The sequence below is a fragment of the Drosophila montana genome, unplaced genomic scaffold, assembly GCF_035044405.1.
Source record: "Drosophila montana isolate Dmon_TW-CO22-7 unplaced genomic scaffold, ASM3504440v1 contig_3231_1, whole genome shotgun sequence".
NCBI lineage: Eukaryota > Metazoa > Arthropoda > Insecta > Diptera > Drosophilidae > Drosophila > Drosophila montana.
This window is the reverse complement of record NW_026998113.1, coordinates 270,687-293,905: the sequence shown is the minus strand read 5'-3', so window position 1 is coordinate 293,905 and position 23,219 is coordinate 270,687. Positions and strand designations below refer to the sequence as shown.

Here is a 23,219-nt window from a genome sequence, read left to right as displayed (position 1 = left end):
TATTATATCCGGTTTGAGTCTGCGCTATGCTATGCATTTGGCTCAAGCTAAAAAGCTGGCGGTTATAGCCAAGACGCAAGCTTTCTAGCTTCTAGCAAAATGCCTTATGAGGCAAGGTGTATTTCTTTATGGGCCAAACAGAAAGCTTCAACGGAATGTCAAGCTGAAGCACTAGCCATAAATTCAAAACTGACATTTGCCAGTTTCCGTTAATATTTAATTTATAAATATTTCAACGCAATTAAGAGAAACCAACTCTCATGGAAATTATGGTTGAATGAATTAGTATAATGATGATAGAATTTATTATGAAATGATATCAATAATTGTGCGGTAATTAACAGGCCATAGACAAGCCTAATAGACGGGCACGTTTTTGTTCGATTCGTTTAATGACTCGAAATGTTTTTATACTTTTTATTGGTAATTTAATACAATAATTACATTAATTAGCCTTTTGATGCCAAAAACGCGCACACACAGATTCACACAAATACATATAATATATATATATATTTGAATCGATATCGCTTAAAAACTAATTCAATAATTTATATTTGAATGCTACTTAATTGATTTCGCGTGCCTATTAATTAAAGTAAATTGCCTAATGCACTTTAAAGTAAAAAATTGTTTGCAGCGAAAATAAAACTGTAATGTATATAGCAAGTGTGTAGGAATTTCGATTATTTTGATACGATTCTAACATTATTTATGCTTAGGTTAGACAAATGTTTTAAACTATTTTTTGAATAGCTTCAATTTATGCTTTCACTCAGCTTTTGCGGTGAATTGAAATATGATTTCAGAATTATACTCCACATTAATCTTTAAGAATATTACATTCAATTGGTTGGACTTGTGGAATGCTTTGCCCAACACATTGAATGTTTAAGTATGCATATGTGTATATGTATATAATACTGTACATGGTTTTGCAGCTAAGGAAAGTACGCACACATCATCCATACGACCGACTTGTGCTCAGTATGCACATCATTCAGAATTCCTAACATTGTATTTATAATCACAATTCATAATTTCGAAATCACAGAGAAAATCGTCAAAGCCAATTGCCTCATTGGCGCTATCTAGAGTGGCTGCCATAAAATTTCGCTTTCCGAACCGGAGCCAACGCCTCCGACGCCATCTGGCTCCCTTGTAGCGGGCTGCTGCACTCGTGATACTTCGCTGAGAATGCATGTGCCATCGCATTCCGTTTGACTGCCGAATTCCTGTTCACAAATGCAGCTGGAACTTTCTCGGGACTCGGCTTTGAACAGCGCCAGCTGCATACCCGCTCCCGCAATGCTGGAATTCACTGGCACCTCCTCGCTGGACGACGGCAGCTCCATAAGCGCCAAATCATCCTCGCACTCAGCCACATTCGGCTGCAGTGGCTTAAACTGATTACGTCTCCATGGCGGCATCGTTGCCTCACTGCCTGCAAATGTCACCACGGTTTGGTGTCCGTTGTTGTTGTAGCTGCTGGTCTCATTGGCATTACCAATGCCAGTGCCATTGCCATTGGCTTGATAAGCGGTCCGGCCAATATTCAGGCCTGTCTTGCCATTGCCTGCATTCCGTACCGCAAAGAAATTGTTGCGTATACGCATTGAGGAGTTGGCATAGGTCGACCGTATGGAGCTGGCGCGGGTGTGCATGGAAAAGGTTCGCTCGTGCGGCTCCAGGCTGGTCTTGAATTTGCAGAAGCATGCGGCGAAGCGTTTGTTGAATTCACGCTTAAACTTCTCCTGAAATACACAAATTCCAGACAAGCGAAACTTTTATTGGTTTGGTCTAATAAAATATTTACAAAGTTTGCGACCCAACGATTTCTTAATGCCTTCAACAGACCCTTATATATGTTTTAAAATAGACTTTAATACATCGTGTTAAATTCCCAGTCGATTAAAAATATAAAGTTTTTATGTTCAAACACTTTTGAATATGTTTTTCACAAAGGGTCAGTCATAAAATACTTGAAAAAACTTTTTACAACAAGGACAAATTTAGCAAAAATTTAAATTTTCACACCCAAGGATCCTTTTGACATCTTAATATATGTTTTAAAATAAAATTTATAATTCAGTGTGATTATAAATTTAATAATCAAGATATTTTTTTAACACAATAAATACTTGCAAAGAAAAACTTTAAGAAATAATATCAATTTTAGATGCCAGAAAAACAGCTCTATCTAATCCAGACGAAATTTAGCATGGTATTTGGTTAACTTTTGGCAAAGAGATACGAGTTTGGAATTTGGAAAGCAACCTTTTCCGTGCTTAAGTTGATGCTCTCCATTAGCGCTTCTAATATTATAGAAGTACGTAAGTTTCTATGCCAGAAATTCCTTAGCCAAAAAGTTACTAATGAATGTTGAGCTCTGATTTTATTACTCGTGGTGCCATCTGTCACTTGGGCTTTTGAAGTAAACTTCTCAAACCTATCCCCAAACACCATAATTGGCAACAATCGTGGTCTTGTTTCCATTTCGACGCCTTGACACATTTTGGTGTTTGTGTCGGCAAAGTTTTGTCTCAAAAATATCTACGTTTTTATGGGCGGCCCACACGTGAACAGATGCTATTGTCTGGATTTGGGGAACAAAAAAGTTTACGTGCATTTACTTGTCTTTTTATCGATTTTGCGTGCGTCCATTTGCCACTTCACGAAACAAATAAAATATTTGCGCTTTTATTTCTGCGATTTGCAGACTTTAGCTTTGGGCTTTGTGCGTCTGGCCGGATTTCGGTAGGTGTTTATTTTCATCTTCGTTTTTTGATTGGCAACAGTAGAACGTGCTTTTAATTAATTTGAGTGGACAATGTTTGGTGATTTAATTTCGAAAAGGGCAACTGTAGATTAAGCTAATTATAATAAGAGAGCGTGAAACGAATTTGTTTGTCAATTGTTGTCTAGGAAATATGCCTGCATATTGGAACAAAATTTAATGAAATTTCGTCTGATGCCCCAAATCAAGTAGTTTTAAGAGATATGCGCACAGGCGACATGTTCAATGGAAATTTATATAAATATCGTATTTGGTGCACCAGCAGCGAGAGCTCACTGTACTACATTGTTTTATGTGTGCCGAACTGAGCCAAACTCGAGAGTCGGCTTAGTAACAATCAGATAGAAGCAAACACGACGACATCAACGATAACCAAAAGGAACCACTTAGTAGTACTCACATTGTAGATGCCATAAATAAAGGGATTATAGCAGCTATTGCTCATGGCCAGCCAGTCGCAGCAGAACCAGACAATGCTAATGAAATGATAGTCATTGATTTCCGGTATTGTTACATACAATATATTATAGAGCTGCAGTGGCAGCCAGCACAATCCAAAGATGACCACAACGATAATTAACATCTTAATGACCTGCAATAAAAATAGCAAGCCAATTAGAATACTGAGCGCAAGATTTTGGTGGTAGGGCGACAGACCTTTTTCTTGTTCTTCAGCAGCGTTATGTCACGCGAGTCCTGTGCATTGCCCGGAGCGTGTGTGCCCCACAATCTAACAGCCATTTGTATATAGACAAAGCTAATCACACAAAATGGCACCAGATATTGCACAAAGACCAGAGCATAACGATACGCCTTCAGTTGCTCATCGGAGAGATTTTTGTTCATGCAAAACGGTCGCGTTAAATTAAAGTAGACATTATTCTCTGCGAAATAAAGTACTTTAGCAATTACGAACTTTGTGGTAAACGAGTGTGGTCATACACTTACCCCGAAAACGGTCGGTTATTTCCTCCACACGAAACGCTATGGGAAATGGCGCTGCGAAGACCAGCGCCAGCAGCCAAATGCCCGCAATTATGAACTTTGATATAAACTTGGTGGGACGTGCGCTGCGCAGGAAAAGAAAAAATGGTGTATATATATGTGGGTTGGGTAAATGCTGTATACCCAAATCCCACTGTGCACAACCAACAGCACAAGAATCCCTAGACAACGAACACGCTAAAAGACGAACGACGAATACACGACGCGTAACAACGAGCAAAGAAGACGGCGAATTCGCAGACGGCGAGTTATCCAAAAACGACGATCAACGAGGACAGTGCAAAGCCACGAGGGCAACGTACTGGACGTAGAGCAGAAAGATGTTTGCTCGTTAAGACGAAAAGTTCAACGCTGGACCTGTGTGGTATGAAGGCTGAGAACAAAACGACGAAACGACGTGTTACTTTGATTCGAATGATAATCATCCTAAGCAATACAATTTGTTAAATCAACAATACACTTGTTTATAATAAACTTTTAATATAAAACCCCACATTTTGGGCGCTCGTCCGAGATTGAGCGAGATTGAGCAAGATTGAGCGAGATTGAGCAAGTGTGAGCAAGATTGAGCGAGATTGAGCAAGTGTGAGCAAAAGTGAGCAAGATTGTGCAAGATTGAACAGGAGTGAATAAAGTTGAAAACGATCTTACGTTACAACAACAATTGTGCAAAACAAAAAAAAAACTATTCAAAAAAAAAATGTCGTGCCTTAATGATTTAATAAGTGCTAGCTTACGCTCAAGCAAAAAAGGGAGCATAACTGCGTTGCACAAGTTCATCTTTGAAAATGAGGGAGACAGAAATAATCGCAAACGTCTACGCGCGAATTTTCTGGCTTCGAGTATACAGAAAATGACGCAGAGTATAGTGCAAAGAAGGAATACGCATTGAACAATTTAACGCAGGCTGACCTTGTATCAATATGCAACATTCTAGGTATAGAATATGTTCACGCAGATTTGCATGGACACATTTTTCGTAATCTGATGAAAAACAATTTGATGGAATTCAACGAAGTAGACGAAGAAGCAACTGACGACGAAAATGAAATAGAAGAGGAAGCAGACAACGCTTCATTCCAGACCGCTGACCTTCGAAATAGGGAAAACTCGAAAACTAGGAGAATTGCTGAAAATTACGAAATTGCTCCTCGCTTTGCGATCAGCTTTCGCGACGTGGAAGAGAGCATTCGTTGTTTTGACGGCACAAACACTATTCCAGTAGAAGTGTGGATAGAAGAATATGAAGAGCAGGCAACACTCACGTATTGGAACGATTTCCAGAAGTTTCTGTTCGCAAAAAAGGCACTTAAAGGAATAGCGAAAAAACTCTTCGTATTGAGTGAGAGAGGTTTAAGCACTTGGAACTCTCTCAAACGAGCACTCTTGGCAGAATTCAGTTCAAGTGTAAGCAGTAAAGAAATTCACGAACAGCTCGCGCAGACGAAACGCAGCAACAACGAGTGTGTATTCGAATTCTTTTATAGAATGAAAGACATTGCTTCTCGAGGTAAAATTGCAGATGACGCTTTCATACAGTAATTAATTGACGGAATAGATGAGAGAGGTGGAAACAAATCCATATTATACGGTGCGAAAAATTTAAATCAATTCAAAGAAAAGTTGAAATATTATAAAACAATGATTGAAAAAGAGTGTCGAGTCGAAAAGGAAAAAACAAAGCGTAACGATTGCAGTGTTAAAGAAAGAGACAAAAAAGCTTTCAACGTAAGCAAAGATGCAAAAAAAGATGTGAAATGCTTTAACTGTGGTGAAAAAGGGCATACGTCTAATTATTGTCAAAATAAAAATAAAGGAAAAAAATGTTTCTCAGATGCAATCAATACGGTCACATCTCGAAAGATTGTGAACAAATTGAGAAAAGTGAGGCCGTAATATCAAATACACGCAGTTTGCAAGCCAAAAACGATTTATCCTGTAAAGAAGTATGTTTCTCAAATAAGAAATGTGTAGCGTTATTTGATACTGGCAGTAAATTCAATATCATCCGTGAAGACTTTTATTGTGAAATTGGCAAGCCGAAGCTAGAAATCTGCAATGTTTTTCTTATTGGATTCGGCAGTGAGCGCAGTGAGAATAAAATAAAACCAACTGGACATTTTAAACATCTAATTCTTATTGACGATGAAGAGTTTATACTTGATTTTTACGTGGTTCCAATTAAATGTATTGATGTCAAAGTTATTCTTGGCGAAGAACTATGTTTACAGGCTGAGATTGTATTTAGTCGTAACGGTTTACAAGTTCGCAAAATGTCAAACAGTGAAGAGATAATTGAGAAGTATCGCAACAAACTGACGGCACTGGAACCCGCGAAATACAAAACATACTCGACGAGGAGCAGGCGGAACGTCAGCTGTCCAAAACGGAACAGCAACTGTCTAAAACCGAACGTAAACTGCTGGACCAGCCCATCGAGAGACGCACCTGGTTCCAAACCAAGCAACAACGTGAGAATGAAAAGGCTCGTCTAGCACTCACCTCTAACGTCGATGAGTCCAAGCCAGCGCCAGCAGCTGGTAAAGGGAAGACGGCAGGTAAACGCAAGCGTCCAGAGTACGGCGGCGATGGCGAGGACGGCTCACCAGTTAAGGAGCTAGACGCTAAGCGCAAAAAGAAGAAGAAGGAGGAGCCCAGAAAGAAAACACCAGAACAGCTCACCAAGGAGCGTGCCATGAAGGAAATTGAAAAGGTTTCGCTGGTGCGCGACAAAATGGCGAAGCTACGCAAACGACCAGGCAAACTGGGTGCTGCCACCGATGCCCCGAAATATGTTGGTTCTACCGGAGGCAAGCCCAAGCGACGTGGCGGACAATCTCTGCCTTCGCCAATGATCTAACTGATGTCAGTCGCAGCGGTGCACTGCGTCTAAGATCCGAGGCCAATCGGCACAAGAAGATGACTAAAATTGCTGCTAAGAAGAAAACAAGCAACGTGAAGTTAACCAATAAGGCGGGTAAAAACAAATTTAGAGCAAAGGCAAAAACACAAATTTTAAAAATTCAAAATGAAAATAGAAATACATACAATTTGAGACGAAAGCATGCAAGACGTTATAATGTTGGCGACCTTATTGCCATAAAACGCACACAGTTTGGTAGAGGCCTAAAATTAAAGCCTAAGTTTTTGGGGCCCTATCAAGTCGTTAAGATTAAGCATAACAACGCGTATGATGTCCAGAAAGTAGGTAATTGCGATGGGCCGAAGAATTCTGCAACGTGTGCCGAATATATGAAGCCATGGTCCATTGGCAGCGATGATGAAGATGACGAGGAAGCATTCGGGCCGAACGCTTAGTCAGAATGGCCGAATGTGGGTTGGGGTAAATGCTGTATACCCAAATCCCACTGTGCACAACCAACAGCACAAGAATCCCTAGACAACGAACACGCTAAAAGACGAACGACGAATACACGACGCGTAACAACGAGCAAAGAAGACGGCGAATTCGCAGACGGCGAGTTATCCAAAAACGACGATCAACGAGGACAGTGCAAAGCCACGAGGGCAACGTACTGGACGTAGAGCAGAAGATGTTTGCTCGTTAAGACGAAAAGTTCAACGCTGGACCTGTGTGGTATGAAGGCTGAGAACAAAACGACGAAACGACGTGTTACTTTGATTCGAATGATAATCATCCTAAGCAATACAATTTGTTAAATCAACAATACACTTGTTTATAATAAACTTTTAATATAAAACCCCACATATATATATATGTAAAAAAAAAGTTGAACACTTTAATGAAAAACCAAATTCGTTATTAAGTCATCATATGGCTGGCTTACCGCAATGGATTAATTATGGCCCGATGTCGATCGATAGGCAATTGCCGTCAGCGTAAACACGGAGACATTCACGCTGAGCGCCTGCACAAACGGACAGAAGCCGCACATAAAATACGGCAGATTCCAGCGTTGCAGCAGTGCGGCCTGAAACTGAAAAAAAGAAAAAAAATTTGAATATTCTAGTCAAATGTGTAACCAATTACACTATGCAACAAATCTAGCGATTTTCGCTGAGGTTAGCCTGCAACAGGCAACCCTTTTTTTTTGTAGCTTGGTGTCCCGAAATTAATCAAATATTTCGTGATTTCCTTTTGTTGAGGTTAAATTATTAAGAAAAATTTAAATGTTGCAATAATTTATGCTTTACATTTTAAATTTTTATTTAACATATTTATTTTCTTCAATGCAAACTTATTTAAAAAAAATGTATATTATTGCATTTTACATTTTACTTAAAATATTTGAATTAATATTTTTGGCTGTGACATTTTGTTATTAATTAAGAAATTTCCATGAAGCCAAACAACAGCCTTCCGAAAAAAAATGAATAACAGCAGTGGTTATCATAGCAACCAGTTGCTGAAGGACCTTTAGGATATGCCCGCATTGTCCAAAATAAATTCCGACAACTATGGGGATTGCATAGATTCTTGTCCTGACAACATGCTATGATTTGTGTGTGTTTTCTGGCAGGTTTTCTGTGAGGGGGCAAAAGTGGGTTATTTTGGTGTGCTTTTGCATTTTCGCAACACGCATAATGTGGTGCTGCATTGTGTTCAGTTCATGTTGCTGCAGCAATCGCAGTGGCGTAGTTGAGCAGATGTAAACGGGGGCAGGGTCAACCAATTAAATCAAATTATATGCGGCGCCCAGTTTATTGTTGACAAATGACAATTTGTTTCGACAGAAGCTGCCATTTAACTGTCCACTTAATGAATATTTATTGCACTGTCTGTGTACTTGGGGCCCAAAGATTAAGTGCTGTCGACTGAAAGTCAACCGAGATGGATTAATTAAATAAATGTGGTTAAATACCAAAGTGTATGTCATCAACACAGCAAAGCTGGAATAACTAATGTATTCTATAAATACACCAATATTCCACTATTCTATTCTATTAAATTTTAGTAACTGCCTGAACTTTAAGTCAATGTTGAGTGTGCCCAAGTATTTTTGTAACGACTAAAATCGGCTTTCGACCATTTATTTTTTTGCTAAGCTGCCTTAAGCGTATTCCTTATTTGAAATTCATTCATAAATGGAACAGGGTAAGTATACGAGAATTTGTTAATTTTGTAACAAGCCGCCGATCGCATGGGGTATATATATTCCTTATCAACTAAGTCGTTTTGTCCGCTTGTCTGTCTGTTTTTTATGCAATCTTGTCTCTCACTTAAATAAGTTAAAGTTAGCCGGATCGGAACACTTTGTCCTAAGATTGTATATATCTTTTTCCAGCTTAGCAATTTAACCGTCGTCATACAGCTGACAGCTATCATAAGTTTGTATAAGCTAAAAATTGTTTTTTCTTTAATAGACGCTTGTAAGGGTATTAAAGCTCCGACACTGCCAGAGAACTCTTTTTATCTTGTGCTAATGCATTTTTCATTCTCGATTATGTACATTCACTTAAAAATGCAGATGTAAATTTGATATTCAGTCTGTTATCCACACAATGCTTAGCTGAGAAATTCAAACCGATATTAATAGAAAGCAGGCGGACAATGCGGATTGTCTAGATGCATGTGCTCATGAATACATGTTATATATTTTACTCGAATTTAATATGCAGCTGGAAATTACTTATGGTTTTTAGCAGGAAAAGCCCAAAAACTGTTTATGCCATTTTGAGAATATTTTCAGGCAAATGACAGGCTGGTAGATGACTTGCCGCTGCCAGAAGAGCCAGTGTCGCTGGATTTCATCGAAACTGTCAAAATATGTATCCCAATAATGTACAAGCGCAGTGTTGAGGGTTCTGTGTTTAAGCGCCGGAAATTAAATTGATGCTCGATTATAGTGAAATCGGTGTTTGTGGCTGTGTTTGGCGTGTGTGGGCGTGTGTGAGTGTGTATGGGTGTGTGCGGCATAAAGGGAATATTAACGCGGCAGCAGTCGAAACTGAAAACTGGGCTAATGCCATTAAACTGATTTATGTGCACAAAGTGTTAACATCCAGTCGAAAATCAGCGAAACTCAATTTATTTAACATGCCTGCCTGCCTGCCCGCCTGATCGCACATTGCGTATACGCAATGTTTAATTAATGCCATGACGATTCCCATACAATATTTATAACTTTTCAATTGCTACTATCAAAATGTTTTTCATCCATGCCCAATTAGCCAGCTGTTGGCTTAAAAGTTCGACGATTTTTGTCAACATTTGCATAATTAGAATTAGACGAAAATATGCGAAAAGGGGTAACTTAATTAGTAAAACTGCATTTGAGCTCACCTGAAATGGTATGCTGAATAGTCCAATAATGACATCCGCAAACGCCAGATTTGCAATATACATATTGGTAACAGTCCGCATTTGTCGTGTGGTGGCCACCACCCAAATAACCAGCGTGTTGCCAATGACGGCCACTATGCTAATGCCGCCATAGAAGATGGAAAGCAGCGCCACAATTTCCGCGGGAGCCGCATACAGACGTTCTATGATAAATGGAAAAATTGAAAAATGCGAAAATGCATAATGGAAAAATGGTGAAACAAAAACTACATAATTGACAAGCTCTTGAAATGACAGACTCGCAATAATCGCAGGCAGTTATAAGTTGGTTGTGACAGCGATTCAGTGGCATATACAAGGTTATAATCAGGCATATCATAACAATAGACTTTATGTTCTGAACAAGGGCGTTTATTTGCAAGCAAATTTATAAAGCTCAAAGGCTAAAGGATGTTTATTCATAAAAAAATAGTTATGCTTGAAAATTAAGAGTCTTGTTTTACAATTTGCTTATGCTTTTTAAAGGAATTTATTGCTTAAAGCCAACTATTGGCCACAAATTATAATTGATATGCCAGCTCGAGGCAAAAGCCAAAGACCAAAATATGGAAGCCTTGCTGACACAACAACAAAAAACAAACTTGTCATGGTATGATGGATAAGGCCAGCATGATTAAGTCTTTAAGGCTTCTTTGAATCGATTGAAAAAGAAAATGAAAGAAAATGGGGTTAACACTTACCAAATTCGGCTTCCTCTTCGGCGCCAGGCAACAGCTCCTCACGTATATGCTGATTATATATTATATCAGCTTCCATGATGCTGCTGCTCTTGTTGTTGCTGTTGTTTTGATTAATTTTCTAGGATTTCCGCTGAATAAACTGTTGTCAATTTATAAAGCTGGGCGAATTTTCGGCCAAACGCGAAATTAATTTATGATGTGCAATACATTTTATTGCCACAGCTGTTGGCTGCAAGTAGATGCGAAAATAAAGTTAGAAATGAGAAATTAATTGACATACCCAGAAAGTTTAATAGACAATATCAAAATTTCCCCGAACTGTGAAGATATACAATGTTTTTTAAAAGTTTCAAATTTACGACAAATTTAAGCGAAAAACCAAACATTTATAAAAAACGCAGAAATTTGATTTTCTAGAAATAAGTGTATTTTCTTTTTGTTAGTTTTCTTTTCAAGATGGGTAAAGAAAGAATATGAAAGAAAAGAAGAACTTAATTTAGTCTAATTTAATTGAAAATAATTAAGTCACGGCAGCGAAATAAAGCAAACGCCAAGCTGGCATCCAAATATAAGTATATCGAGTCAGCTTGCCTGCAGGAATTTAGAGAAAAATGCATTCCGAATTTTTGTGCATACCACAGAAACTAGCCAAACTGGCACCTGGCGTGAGTTATAGTCAGCTGTCAGCTTTCGCATAACAAAGTTTACTTTTCATAATTGAAACGACTGGAAAACCCCCTTCGCACATATTTACATCGCTGCCGGCACCGTCTGCAGCTGCCAGCTTAGCGTCAAGTGCAGTCTGTGGCCAAGAGGGTGATTTTGTGCCCCAACCGAATGTTCGCCACCATTTTGTAGCCACAGGTCAGTTAACATTGACAGCAATTGCAAGAAGTTGATGTTTTCGTTGCCTCCATAACTAGTTTAGTTGACATATGTTATTTTCTATTGCAGAAGGCTATATAAATATTTTTCTGCTTTTATTCAAAAGAGAAAATGCCCTGCAGTGTTAGAGTGGACCCTAAACTATGATGTATGTATTTAAATATAAGATTCCTGTGAGCTATTGGCCTTGTATTTTCACTGCACATTCCAACCGGAAAGCAAAATATGTATGTATACAAATTTGTATATGACACCCACGTTTAAATATTTCATTTAAACGTCCAGCCTGAAACTTGGCTTGTAATTTTAATGAAAACACATAAATTCCATTTCGTTACGGTAACTGCGTGTACCCAGATGAGTTTCAGCCCATATACATACATATGCATGTGTGTATGTGTGTGGCAAGTAAAGTCAGAGTGTAATTTAACTGAAGAACTCCATTCACTAAGTAGATTTTGCTGCTTTTGTTCCGGCAAATTGTCCTTTGTAAACATTTCTAAAAACGCATAACCGGATTTTTACTTAAAATCAGTCCTGAAATTGATTAAACATGTGCGTACCCAAAAAAAAGGCCATATTTCATATACTATTTGTATCCAAAAAGGATACGGGCCTAGCACAATAGAAAACAGAAAAAAACAGCATTGTTATCAGCTCAGATTATATTCAGAAGGCTTGTGGCAACAACACGTGTGCCAACCTCCAACCATTTGCCATTTGGTGTGTGTAGGTTAAGGTTGAAGGTGTTGCACAACAATACATCGGTTATGAGTAACCAACAGCATTTTATCAGCTCAAGGCGAGCGGAGACCTGCAGCTTTATGACTTACACAACACTGTGTTGGGGTGTGTTATGTGTGTGTTATGGATTCAGGCTACAGGCTGCTGGTCATAACACCCCATTGCGTTGGCATCCTGCGCTTGGTTTGCGTCTCATTTTAAGACGCGAATTTAAGAATGTACCTTTAGGTCGACATTATCAAATTACATAATCAATTAGGTAGTCTGAAGGACACGGCTTAAATTAGCCAACAATTTGTGAAGAAAGTGTTGTTGCTGCACCTTGACGGCCGCCAACTTCCGCGGCCAGTTAATTAGTTGAACATAAAATGTTGCCTGCTTAAAGGTTGTAAATGTAAATGAAAGGCTACCACCCAAGCGGCCCATATATAAATTTGTAAAGTCCTGCTTACGAGCACAAAACTCAGCGTGAAAGGTTGTTAAATGCAGAAGTGTAAAATTTGTTAAGTGTTTTAGAGCAAAGCAACAAAAGGACTTGACTGCCAGCTCAAGCTACGACTTCCCAGACCCCCCACCGCCCCAAAGGTCGTTTCAATACACTTATAAAATTGACAGACGCCCTCAAAAACAGCAGGACATCGATTCTGTTCAGAGAGCCTGTGCATATGTGCCAGTCCAGGCAAAATAAAAACAAATATTTAAAATACTTCTAAATAGAATATTATTGAATGGCGCATATAAACAAAAGTATGCTGCGATAAACAGATTTAAGACATCAAAGTAAAAGTTCACAGGCTCATAGCAGAAGTACTTATTATATATATACATCAAAAGGACAGCTGCCATCAATAGACATTTCTATTTTCAATTTCGTTAAATAGCTAATATTAAGTATAGCACACGTGAGCCAGGCACAATGGAGGCACACAAAAATACAAAAAAATTGCAGGCAAAATAAAGAAGAGCAAAAGGGAGCTACACATGTCTAATGCTATTTGTGTGTAATACGCTTTGGCTCCAATAAAGGGCAATTTTCGAGTGGAGGCTAACAAAAGAGTAAACCGACTTTGAAATTGAGCTTCAACTTTTTTTCTACACTTTTCAAATCTTCAAATTAAGTGCGAGTAACCGATACAGATATGTATCTCAGCTGTATTTTCTGTACATTTTTTTGGGCCAGCTTTAAAAGATTTAAATCGAAAGATAAATACAAAAGTTTTTCCAAGTTATAAGCTACTTGTAAAGGGTATCCAGTCTAACCCTTAAAAATGTGCTGCTGACAAATGCATTTATATTGTATTTATGCATATATTGTGTAAAATTGTATACCATTATATGGTTAAACCTTTTTATGAATTCATGAAAAGCTTAAGAATGCTAAAAAAAAAAATTGAATTTTTCCCAGATTTACATTTACATGCGCATGTACATATTGTCGGCTCCTTGACCCTCTTAAGCCATTTTGTCCAGTCGACTGTGCAAATTTTCTGGGGCGCTCAGCATTTTTCCGAGCACATTGGAATATCTAAGCTGTCAGTTTGAGCTTTGTGCAGCAGAGCCAAAATATGAACCACGTTCCACTAATTTGTTACGCACTTGGCGCTTTTCGGACTCGTCTACCCTGGGCGTAAGAACTTATTAAATATTTAAGTTTCCGGTTAGCCTGCACAGATGGTAAATATCCTAAATGAAACTTTAATTAAGTACTTTAAATCATAATGATACGCTTGATCTGCGGCCCTGAGCGCTTAACCTAATGGCTTTTAATTAGTACAATTACAGATTCAATTAACTTGCTGGATACTTAGCTTTAAAGTAAACTTTAACTTTGAACGCATTTAAGTTTTTGGTTAATTAACGTACAACTTCATTTGTTCGTGCTGAACTCATTATAATATTTAATGTTGGTCCTTTATGGGTTTCAAAGAGAAAGTTATTAGGCTTTTGACTGCTGCTCATTAGAAACTCAATTTCGCAGCCGCCGCTGCTGCGTTGCTGTCCCTCCAGGGAACTGGTTAGGCTTTTCTAATGTCTGTCAAACTAGTCAAAGATCCACAATATTAAATATTAAGTTGATATTTAAGTGCGTCTGTCTCAGTCATGCGACAGGCATTACCAACAGCGGCTTGCAATAGGATGCCACGTGATCTGCCTGCGCATTGCGAGCATGATATAAAGCCACCAGCAAATAAAAACCAAAACAAAGGCAAAGCAAAGGTCCAATGAAATTATCCTCCGCTAACACACACCAACGCAAAAAAAGAAAACAAATTAAGAGGGAAAAGAAAATCAAGTTACCCAAAGGAAACAGTATTCGGGCATGTTGTCAGCAATAGGGCTGGGGTTGGGGATTGTGTGTGTGGTTTTGGCATTAAATGTAATTGTAATAAATGCGAATGTTACCCGGCTGTGCTATAAGTTGTCGCCCTTGGCAATTGGATCCCAAGCTCCGAAATTTTAATAACTTTCCCTTGGATATTTAATTATATTACTTTGATTTGCCCCGAGACCACAAGAGCGTGTCAAAATGTAATTAAATATTAGCCAAGGCTCAACCACTAACCACTGCGATTCAAATGTGGCGCCACCTTAAAATATATATATATTTGGCTACTTTTGCACAGGTAATGCCGGATTAAAAGCGCAACCGAACCGCGCGACTGTGCGTTATCAACTGTGCAACGATGTTCGTCTTCGGTTTTTATCAACCGTGCGACGATGCCACGCAAAACAAGTGTCTGTGGAGTCGGAGCCCAGAACTTAAGTTGCCGCCACTTAAAGCCATAACACAACAAGTTGCAGGCCAACTTGTTTGCCACTCGAACATGTTGCAGTTGCGTTGCGACAAGTTAACCTGCTTTTGACATTTTCTGATCTGTGACCCAAGTAGAGTTATTAATTATATTTTTGCAGGCTGCCCAAAAAAAAAGAAAGGAGGAACTTATAATTATCTTAAACAGGCCAAACATGCCAAGCATGCTTTAAAGCGCATTAAATATACGTATGTAAAAATGTATGCATATATAAGGATGTGAGAAAGGTATATTAGTTTCTCTGGTCTGTGTTGAATTTAGGGGTTTTAAACTTGTGGAACGTGTATACCCTCGTCAGATGAACTGCGGGGAATATATAGCTACGCCAACTGGGGCATTGAATTTAGGGACTTTAAGCTTGGGATGGTGGGGAATATTTAGTTACGCCAACTGGAGTGTTTAATTGAGGGACTTTAAAATTGAAATGGATACACTTTTATACCCTGGTGAGATAACGTATTGGGAATATTTATCTACCCCAACTGAAGCGTGGTAAGTCATGAAACTCGTTATGTCTTTATGCGTTTATTGCGCCGACACCTTGAACGAGTATTAAGCAGTCAGTCTGTGCACGACTGCAGCGATCTGTAATTTTCAGCTCAATATTTAGTTCAATTTGTTAAGGACCATTCGCAAATTACCAAACCAAAATGCCATGCAAATTAAGCAGCTTATATGAGTATATTTAATCCCTACGCTTATGCAGTTTATTCGGCTGATAAGCTCGCCAAACTACAACCAATTAAGTTGCCTATTATAAAGTGAAGAGCAATCAGATAATTTCTAGTGAAACCTTGTGACATCGGAAAATGCAAATCTGTAAAGTGCCATCAAGTGCCACGTGGACTGCGCTAAGGGATTTCAGCTTAGGATTTTGCGCTTCATAACTTTTGCCATTTGTAAAGTATTATCTTGATACATTTGACGTTAGCTGAAAGCATCTTTTTTTTAAGTCTTAAAACCAGGAAAACGCACTTCACACATGAAAAGGCTTGAGTAGTAGATGCTTAACGGGAAAGTACGCTTTACCTATACTATACATAAGATTCGAATTTTCTTTTAACAATTCTGGCTAAAACTTATTTTATTGTAATTCGTGTGCATAACCTAATCACTCCTTGAGGCTTAACAGGAATTTATTTATGTTTCCCTTATAGATCCTGGCATACCTTGTTACCAACAAAATTTACGCAACATTGTGACACAGCTGCTAAGAATTATAAATCTGACGAAGCGGATTATAATAAAACCAAGCAAAAAATTTTAAAAATGCTCTAACTGAAGAGAAATGGAGCAAAAGGGGTTCAGGCTTAAGGCTATTATTTGAAGTGGGCTGCACTTCTGGAAAAATATATTTATAAAAGCTATTTAAAATGCATATGGCACGTGCCTTACACACTTTAGCTAATATTAATATTAACAATTATTTTAGAAACTCAAGCATCCCCCCTTGTGTGCTGCAAATATGTTAATTGCAAAGTTTTGGGGAAATGTAATTAAAATTATTTTAGCATATTTGTGCTTGGCTGTGCTGCAACGCGTATGCGCTATCTGCCACACAAAGTGCGATGTTAGTAGAATAATTTTTTAATTGGATTAACATAGTTTTGTAACATATTTTTACACATGCTTCATCAGCATCCGTTTTGGGTTTGCTTTGAGAGTTTCGCTCAGTTATCAGCATACAAGACCTGGCCTAAGTCATGCGACTGGAACAGATAAAATTTGTAAAAAGTCTTAGCCTATTAAAGTAAATAAGATTTTGTGTGCAAGTGAAGGCATTTACCATGTGATATGAATCAATGTAAGCACCACATTTAAATGCAGCACAGCACAAAGAATGACAGGCAATCAAACTGATAAAAGTCTGCCCAGTCTAATACCGTGGGTCTAGACATCTCGTTTATATACTCGGACAAATAGCGCAGACAAACCTAATAAATATTTAATGTAACTAATTGTTGTTGGTGACATTCGGTTTGCGGCTCCGATAACAATCGTGTAATGTGAACAGCGTAATAAATACATATTTATAGAGCCGCCGGGCAACTCGTCAATGTCTAACACTCGAATTTTGACTAATGGCTGCGGCAACAGCTGCGGTGCCCGTGGCACCGGTCGGAGGTTGAATCTATTAGAATTGTATATAGTACAAATGAATAAAAAAATAAAAAATAACTAAAGAGACGACTGAATACCCTTGCGGACAAAAGTGCTCGGCTACACTTGTTATTGGAGCAAAATAAATAGAATTCAACCAATGCAAGTATTTGAATAAATCATAAAATTAAATTGAATGCTAACAAACAGAAATCATATTTCTCAGAAATCAGCTCTAAATCTCTGTGCGTATAAAATTTGCTTAGAAAACTACTCGTACTTCAGAGAATTTTGTCTGTCTCCTTTCGTTGACATGTTCCTCCGGCAAGGAACATCATATACTTACACACTGCTCACAAAATTCTTCAATTGTGAACTCTGCTGTCCATCAATGTTTTTCCTAATAAATTATTCACGAGAATACTTGGCAATGCGAAAGCTGTGCTGCAATATTTTGCTACACAAATATTTGTAGCCTTTAACTGCTTTATTAAAATGCTCCCATTTGTGTTCTTACATATTTCCTCTTTTTACTTGTTTGTGTTCTGTCCCTATATTTTCGTTTTGCTTGAATTCACAGAACTCTTTAAAACCAAATGTTGCTGTACATATTTAGTTTTGTTTCTTCACAAGTCATCCAAGCAGCATATTCTTCTTTAAATTAAAGTTTTCTTGAAAGTCAAAAATTCAAACTATTACATTTGTCAAGTATTTGCCTAAAAGTGACTAAACCAATTGAATAGTCTAATTGTGCAACAGCAAAAATTAAATATTTGATGTGAATAATGCTCATTAATTTAACTCTTCTCTGTTGGTAAGTGGCAACATTGTATTATTTTAATTTGAAAAAATAGTATAAGAGAGACTAAAAATAGAAAATTCGAACGAATACTATGCAAAATGAATGCAAGAAGAATGTACATCAAATCCTTATCGACTATCAGATACCTTGTAATTTATATTTAATAAATTATATCCCAATATTTAATCTACAGCTAACAAATTTTTGCAGCTATGTTTTTCTTTTCACCAAATTTATCTATTTAAGCTACATGATATTAGAAATTATGATATCATATGATACCTCTATACCACAAGGACTCTTGATCAAAGGTTCTCGAACTTAACCATCCGATCGGGCTCAAATTTATTTTCAATGGTGTTTGTTGAAAGGGGTCTCACACTTTTGGGAAAATTCCTCTCTTCTTGATGAAAGTGGAAGTCAAACCGTCATTCGCTGGATGACATTTCAGATTCAAGCCTATATGAAAAACGGGACTTCGATAATCTTTCTAACCACGGTGGTGTTTACAGGGTATGACCCAGTCAAATTGTGCATAAATTTCCAAATAACTGATGTTCATTGCCGACATATTCAAGAGCGCTTCAGTACTTAAACATATTAGGGGTCGCACTTTTCCCTTAACAAAATTAGCATTGCTCTTTTTTTGTGTTGTATTTTTTCTTTCGATTTTTTCCAAAGAAAACACGAAAAGAAAATGAGCTTTGCAATTTATAAAAGATGTTCAACAAGGGGAAACAAGTGGAAATATTTACGTGCTTCGGTGCATTTTTGCCTGGTGTGGAAAGTATAAAACGGAGCTTGAAAATCATTTGATATAATATAAAAAAAAAAATATATTATAAAGCAGAAGATAGGTAAAACATATTTAAACTCAATATGCTGATGCTGAGGGTAAGAAACTTTTTCAATAAGTGTGAGGGCTCAAAATTCGATTCCACTTTAGCCGGCTAATCAATAAGCTCTTCGGTTCACTTGCTTGTTAAGATTGTCCAATTACCTCTTAATAATGTGACCTTTTGGTTTGCCCTTTTAACAAAGAAATTACCCGGTTAATAACAGTACAAAGGGCACGTCCCATTTTGCATTAAAATCAGCTAATTCTAGAGTCGGTATGTGTGCAGGTAAATGAGATTCAAGTTTTTCATCATATTTAAGCTACATCGATTTTCAATATTTTCACTCGTATCAATATTTTGAGATGAGATAAAATAGACAATAATTAAGAATTCATGCAAATTCTGAATAAGTTTGAATAATTTTCAACAGTTGGCCTAGAGGGAGAAGGCAAGCAATTAGTAATTGAACATATGTTGCAAAGCGCCAAGAAAAAGTTGTAGGTCGCACAAACTTTCCAACATTTTCATTATTGAACTTTACAGATGTTTCTGGTCAGAAAGTGGGGTCACATGGAAAATCCATGCCCTTTGGCAAATAATATCAAGTGCGTACGTGCGGAAAATTTAAATGATATTCGGTATGCTGCCCAAATAAGTAGACTATTAAATTTGAACTCCCTGAACTGTCACCTGAAATACATTGACTAAAAATACGCATTTAGAGGTAGAAGCTACCTGGCGTAATACATTTTATACATTTCTAGTTAGGGTGAAAAACATGTGCCTTGCATTGTATCGGAAACTGACGCAACTTATATAAATTAAATATGATATACTAACAAGGTTTATTTTTAACCCCTGACCAGTTAATGAGAAAAATATTCCCTGCAACATCCGTTTTCATTTCAGCAACATCTCGAATAACAAGAAAATTTCTCAGGAAATGGAATGAACTGGAAATGTTGTGAGCTTGGCATTGAAAAGATGACATGCGAGATATTATTTATATATTTCCCCCCTTTTGTAATTGACGCAATTCGACAATTCAGCGGAATAACAATGATTTAAAATGATTGTTCATTCTGGGCAACTGTCAAAAGTAGTTCAGAAAATATGCTCGATTATAAACTGCTTCTGTTCACATACTCTTTTGATATGTTCTGAAGGATCAATGTGTCCGCAGTAGTCTCCAATGTGCCTGTCATTTTAAATAAAAGCAATTAACTTACACAGCCCAAGTAAACATTGGCCTTGAGTCAAATGAAAAACCAACACATTTTAATATGTATTCGGCATTGAGTAGCTGCTTTTATAGGTGCTTGTAATTAAGTTCCAGTATTTAACAGTCGGATCAATCAGAGGTGCCAGGCTTTGAATTAAAGTAAAGTTAACACCACAGTAAAGCCTGTCAGACTGACAACTCACAGCTTCGAGTGGTGTTAGGTGTTATTCAGGCGGCTCTTAGCGTACATACAAAATTAAAAATGTGTTCAAAATCTGTTGGCTTTTAGCGAAAATAATTTATCTACAACCCAAGAAAAACGTCTAAATTAATGCGAAAAAAAAATTGAAAGGCAACAAGAAAAACACATTTTAAAGTCATGTTTGCCAGCTTTATGGCCTAATAATTCTTTGGGGCACATTTAATTTCCTTTTGAGTTTAATAGCTGAAGTCTGTTGGCATGTTGGGCCATAGGCTGAGTTTTGCTGTGGCATAATTACAGTTTGTTGGGCGTACATTTGTAAGTGTAATTACCTCCATTTCTTGTACGTATCTTCATTTCACGCTTGGCTATTATAGTTTATCCTGCTGGCAAGCAGGGGCGTGCCAAGCGTAAGAACACCTGGCCACAATGGCAATTTGTTGACGTAATGCCACAGTAGATGTAGACTAAAATCAAAAGTAGAATTTCGAATCTATTTGCTGTGGCATGTGGCAAATATTGATTTTGTACCTGATACGTGCAAAGACATTCGCCCCATAATATCAAGTAGTTGATAAAAGTTCTCATCAACAGCTACAAATTCCCACGCAAAGTTTGTGAACCAATTCTATTTTGGAATATATTCTGCAGCATATACATAATAATATTAAACTTAAATTTCTTTCCTTTTAATTAAGTGTATTTCGCACTTGACTTTGAACCTTAGCTCTTTAAGAGGTTGTTTATATTTTCGACAGATCAAAAAAGAAAAAAACAACTTAAACAAAATATTTATGGAATATTTCTAAAAAAATATATCCGCAATCCACCAAGCATTGAGCTAGAAGTAAACAAGCATAGGCCAGCCTTTTTGGGCGAAACCACCCACATGGCAGGCAGATGCTAAAAATTCATTGATAAACTTTCCAACACAATAAATTGCCAGTTGCCAAACAAACGAGTATTGTTTGTGTTTCAAATAGTTTTTTTTTAATGTTTGCTTTTTTGTTGTTTCTGATATGCGAGCGGAATAATTAACCAAGTGACGGACTGTCTGGCCACTTCGTTGGCTGGCAGTGTGTTTAGTATGCGGCACGTATTGGTAAATAAACAGGGCGCAAATGCATTTAATGCTCTTAATTGTAATGAAAATTAATTTTTATTGACGCGCTGGTTAAAATGCAATTGAAATGCATTCAATTGCCATCAACGGAAATGCATATTATTAGTGTTCATTTGTTTTTATTTTTTTGTTGTATCATTTTTATTAGTGAAGCGCCGGCAAATAATTTCCAGTTTATGGCGTGAAATATTAATTTGCAACTTACCCAGAAATTAATTCCTGCTGTGCTTTTAATTTATACAAATTATTATATTTACAATAATAATATTATAATAAAATAATGTTGTAGTTATTGGCAGTCCGTTGGCCAAATGCAATTTGTTGTTATTTCTGTTTAGATTTTGCGTTTAACGTAGATAATCAAGAGCAGCACTATCACAAATTTCCCATTGCAAGAGCCACAATATTTTTAATCACACTATACTACAATACAAGTGTGTATATGTGTGCACTTTTTGGACAATTAATTGCGCTCGATTCGGTGCAAATTGCAAAGCCAATGCCTCGGCTGGAAAAACAAACTGCGCCAAAGAATTCACTTGAAACGAGAGACGTGACGCCTCGATTTTAAATGTTCATGTGATAAAATTTATATTGAATATATAAATTCAAGTTAATGTCAATTCGAACGATCGCAGCGGAATGCCGAGCAACCGCACAATGAAAGCGCACAGAAGCAACTGATGGCTGCGTGAAGCCGTTTTTTGGGCCGGCAAAGCGTATACGCTTCTATTGATTCCTCGCACACATACGCACACAAATACACTGGCACTGGCATAAACAAAGGCGCGCGCACACAGACAACACACACACGCAAACACACACACACACACACACAGAGAGAGAGCCGCAAAGCAGCGCTGTTTATCGTGAACGCCAAGCGAAAGAATACGCATACGTCAGGTTGTACAAGCAAACGGCAAGCAAAAGCAGGTGCAGCTATATCTTAATCAATTTTCGCAATGAACACCAATAAAAATCACATTCGGTAAACAACAACAACAACCACACTTTCAGCTAGGAAGCTGGGCGTGTCTCTGCCTTAGACCAGTCCAGAGTGCTGCGAAAGTCGTATTTATTTACCTGCCAAGCACCTGCACCCACTTTTATGTGCCTGTTGTCAGCTTTGATTGCAGCCCCAAAAAATTAACTGATACGAAGAAAAAAATTGTGTTTATCATTTTCAATTTTCTTTCGATTACTTTTAGATAAAATAGCCACAGTGATAAACAATAGATAAATAATTTATGAGCAATAGATTTTGATTTTGTTTTGCGCCTGGGCATATTTTAATTTAATTAGAATGTTGCATAGTCCATCTAGCACGATTTTCAATGTTATCTGTGCAAAAGCAAACAAGACTATCTTTATGTTAGGTAATTAAATGTGCCAGCCACATCTATATGTTTAATCAGTGATAAAAATGGGTCAACACGCAGGGTTAGCATTTTAGAGAACGTACCCAGACTTGTTTTCTCTTTGACACACAATAAAATTAATTGCATTGATGGACTGAAAAATACCATAAGCTAATAGGCGTACAAAAGTTTGTATTATGTGGCAGAGTATATTGAAATAGCATGCTCTGTTGCTCTGGAATTTACAGGGTGCAACAATCAACTGTTCATTAATATGTTTGCGGGCAATCAATAAGTGTTTCAATTGATATGTTTGATATCATT

At 37.5% G+C, this 23,219-nt stretch overlaps 1 protein-coding gene across 1 annotated transcript; it reads right to left on the bottom strand.

Moving 5' to 3' along the window:
- Positions 1 to 564: 564 nt before the first annotated feature.
- Lkr (Leucokinin receptor) lies at positions 565 to 22,341 on the bottom strand. Its single transcript, XM_064690081.1, is given in 9 exon segments — positions 565 to 1,754; positions 3,198 to 3,389; positions 3,455 to 3,681; positions 3,746 to 3,867; positions 7,612 to 7,646; positions 7,648 to 7,761; positions 10,068 to 10,270; positions 10,808 to 11,036; positions 21,743 to 22,341. Coding segments are annotated over 8 exon segments (1,632 nt in total). The 5' UTR covers positions 10,884 to 11,036; positions 21,743 to 22,341; the 3' UTR covers positions 565 to 1,091.
- Positions 22,342 to 23,219: the final 878 nt, after the last annotated feature.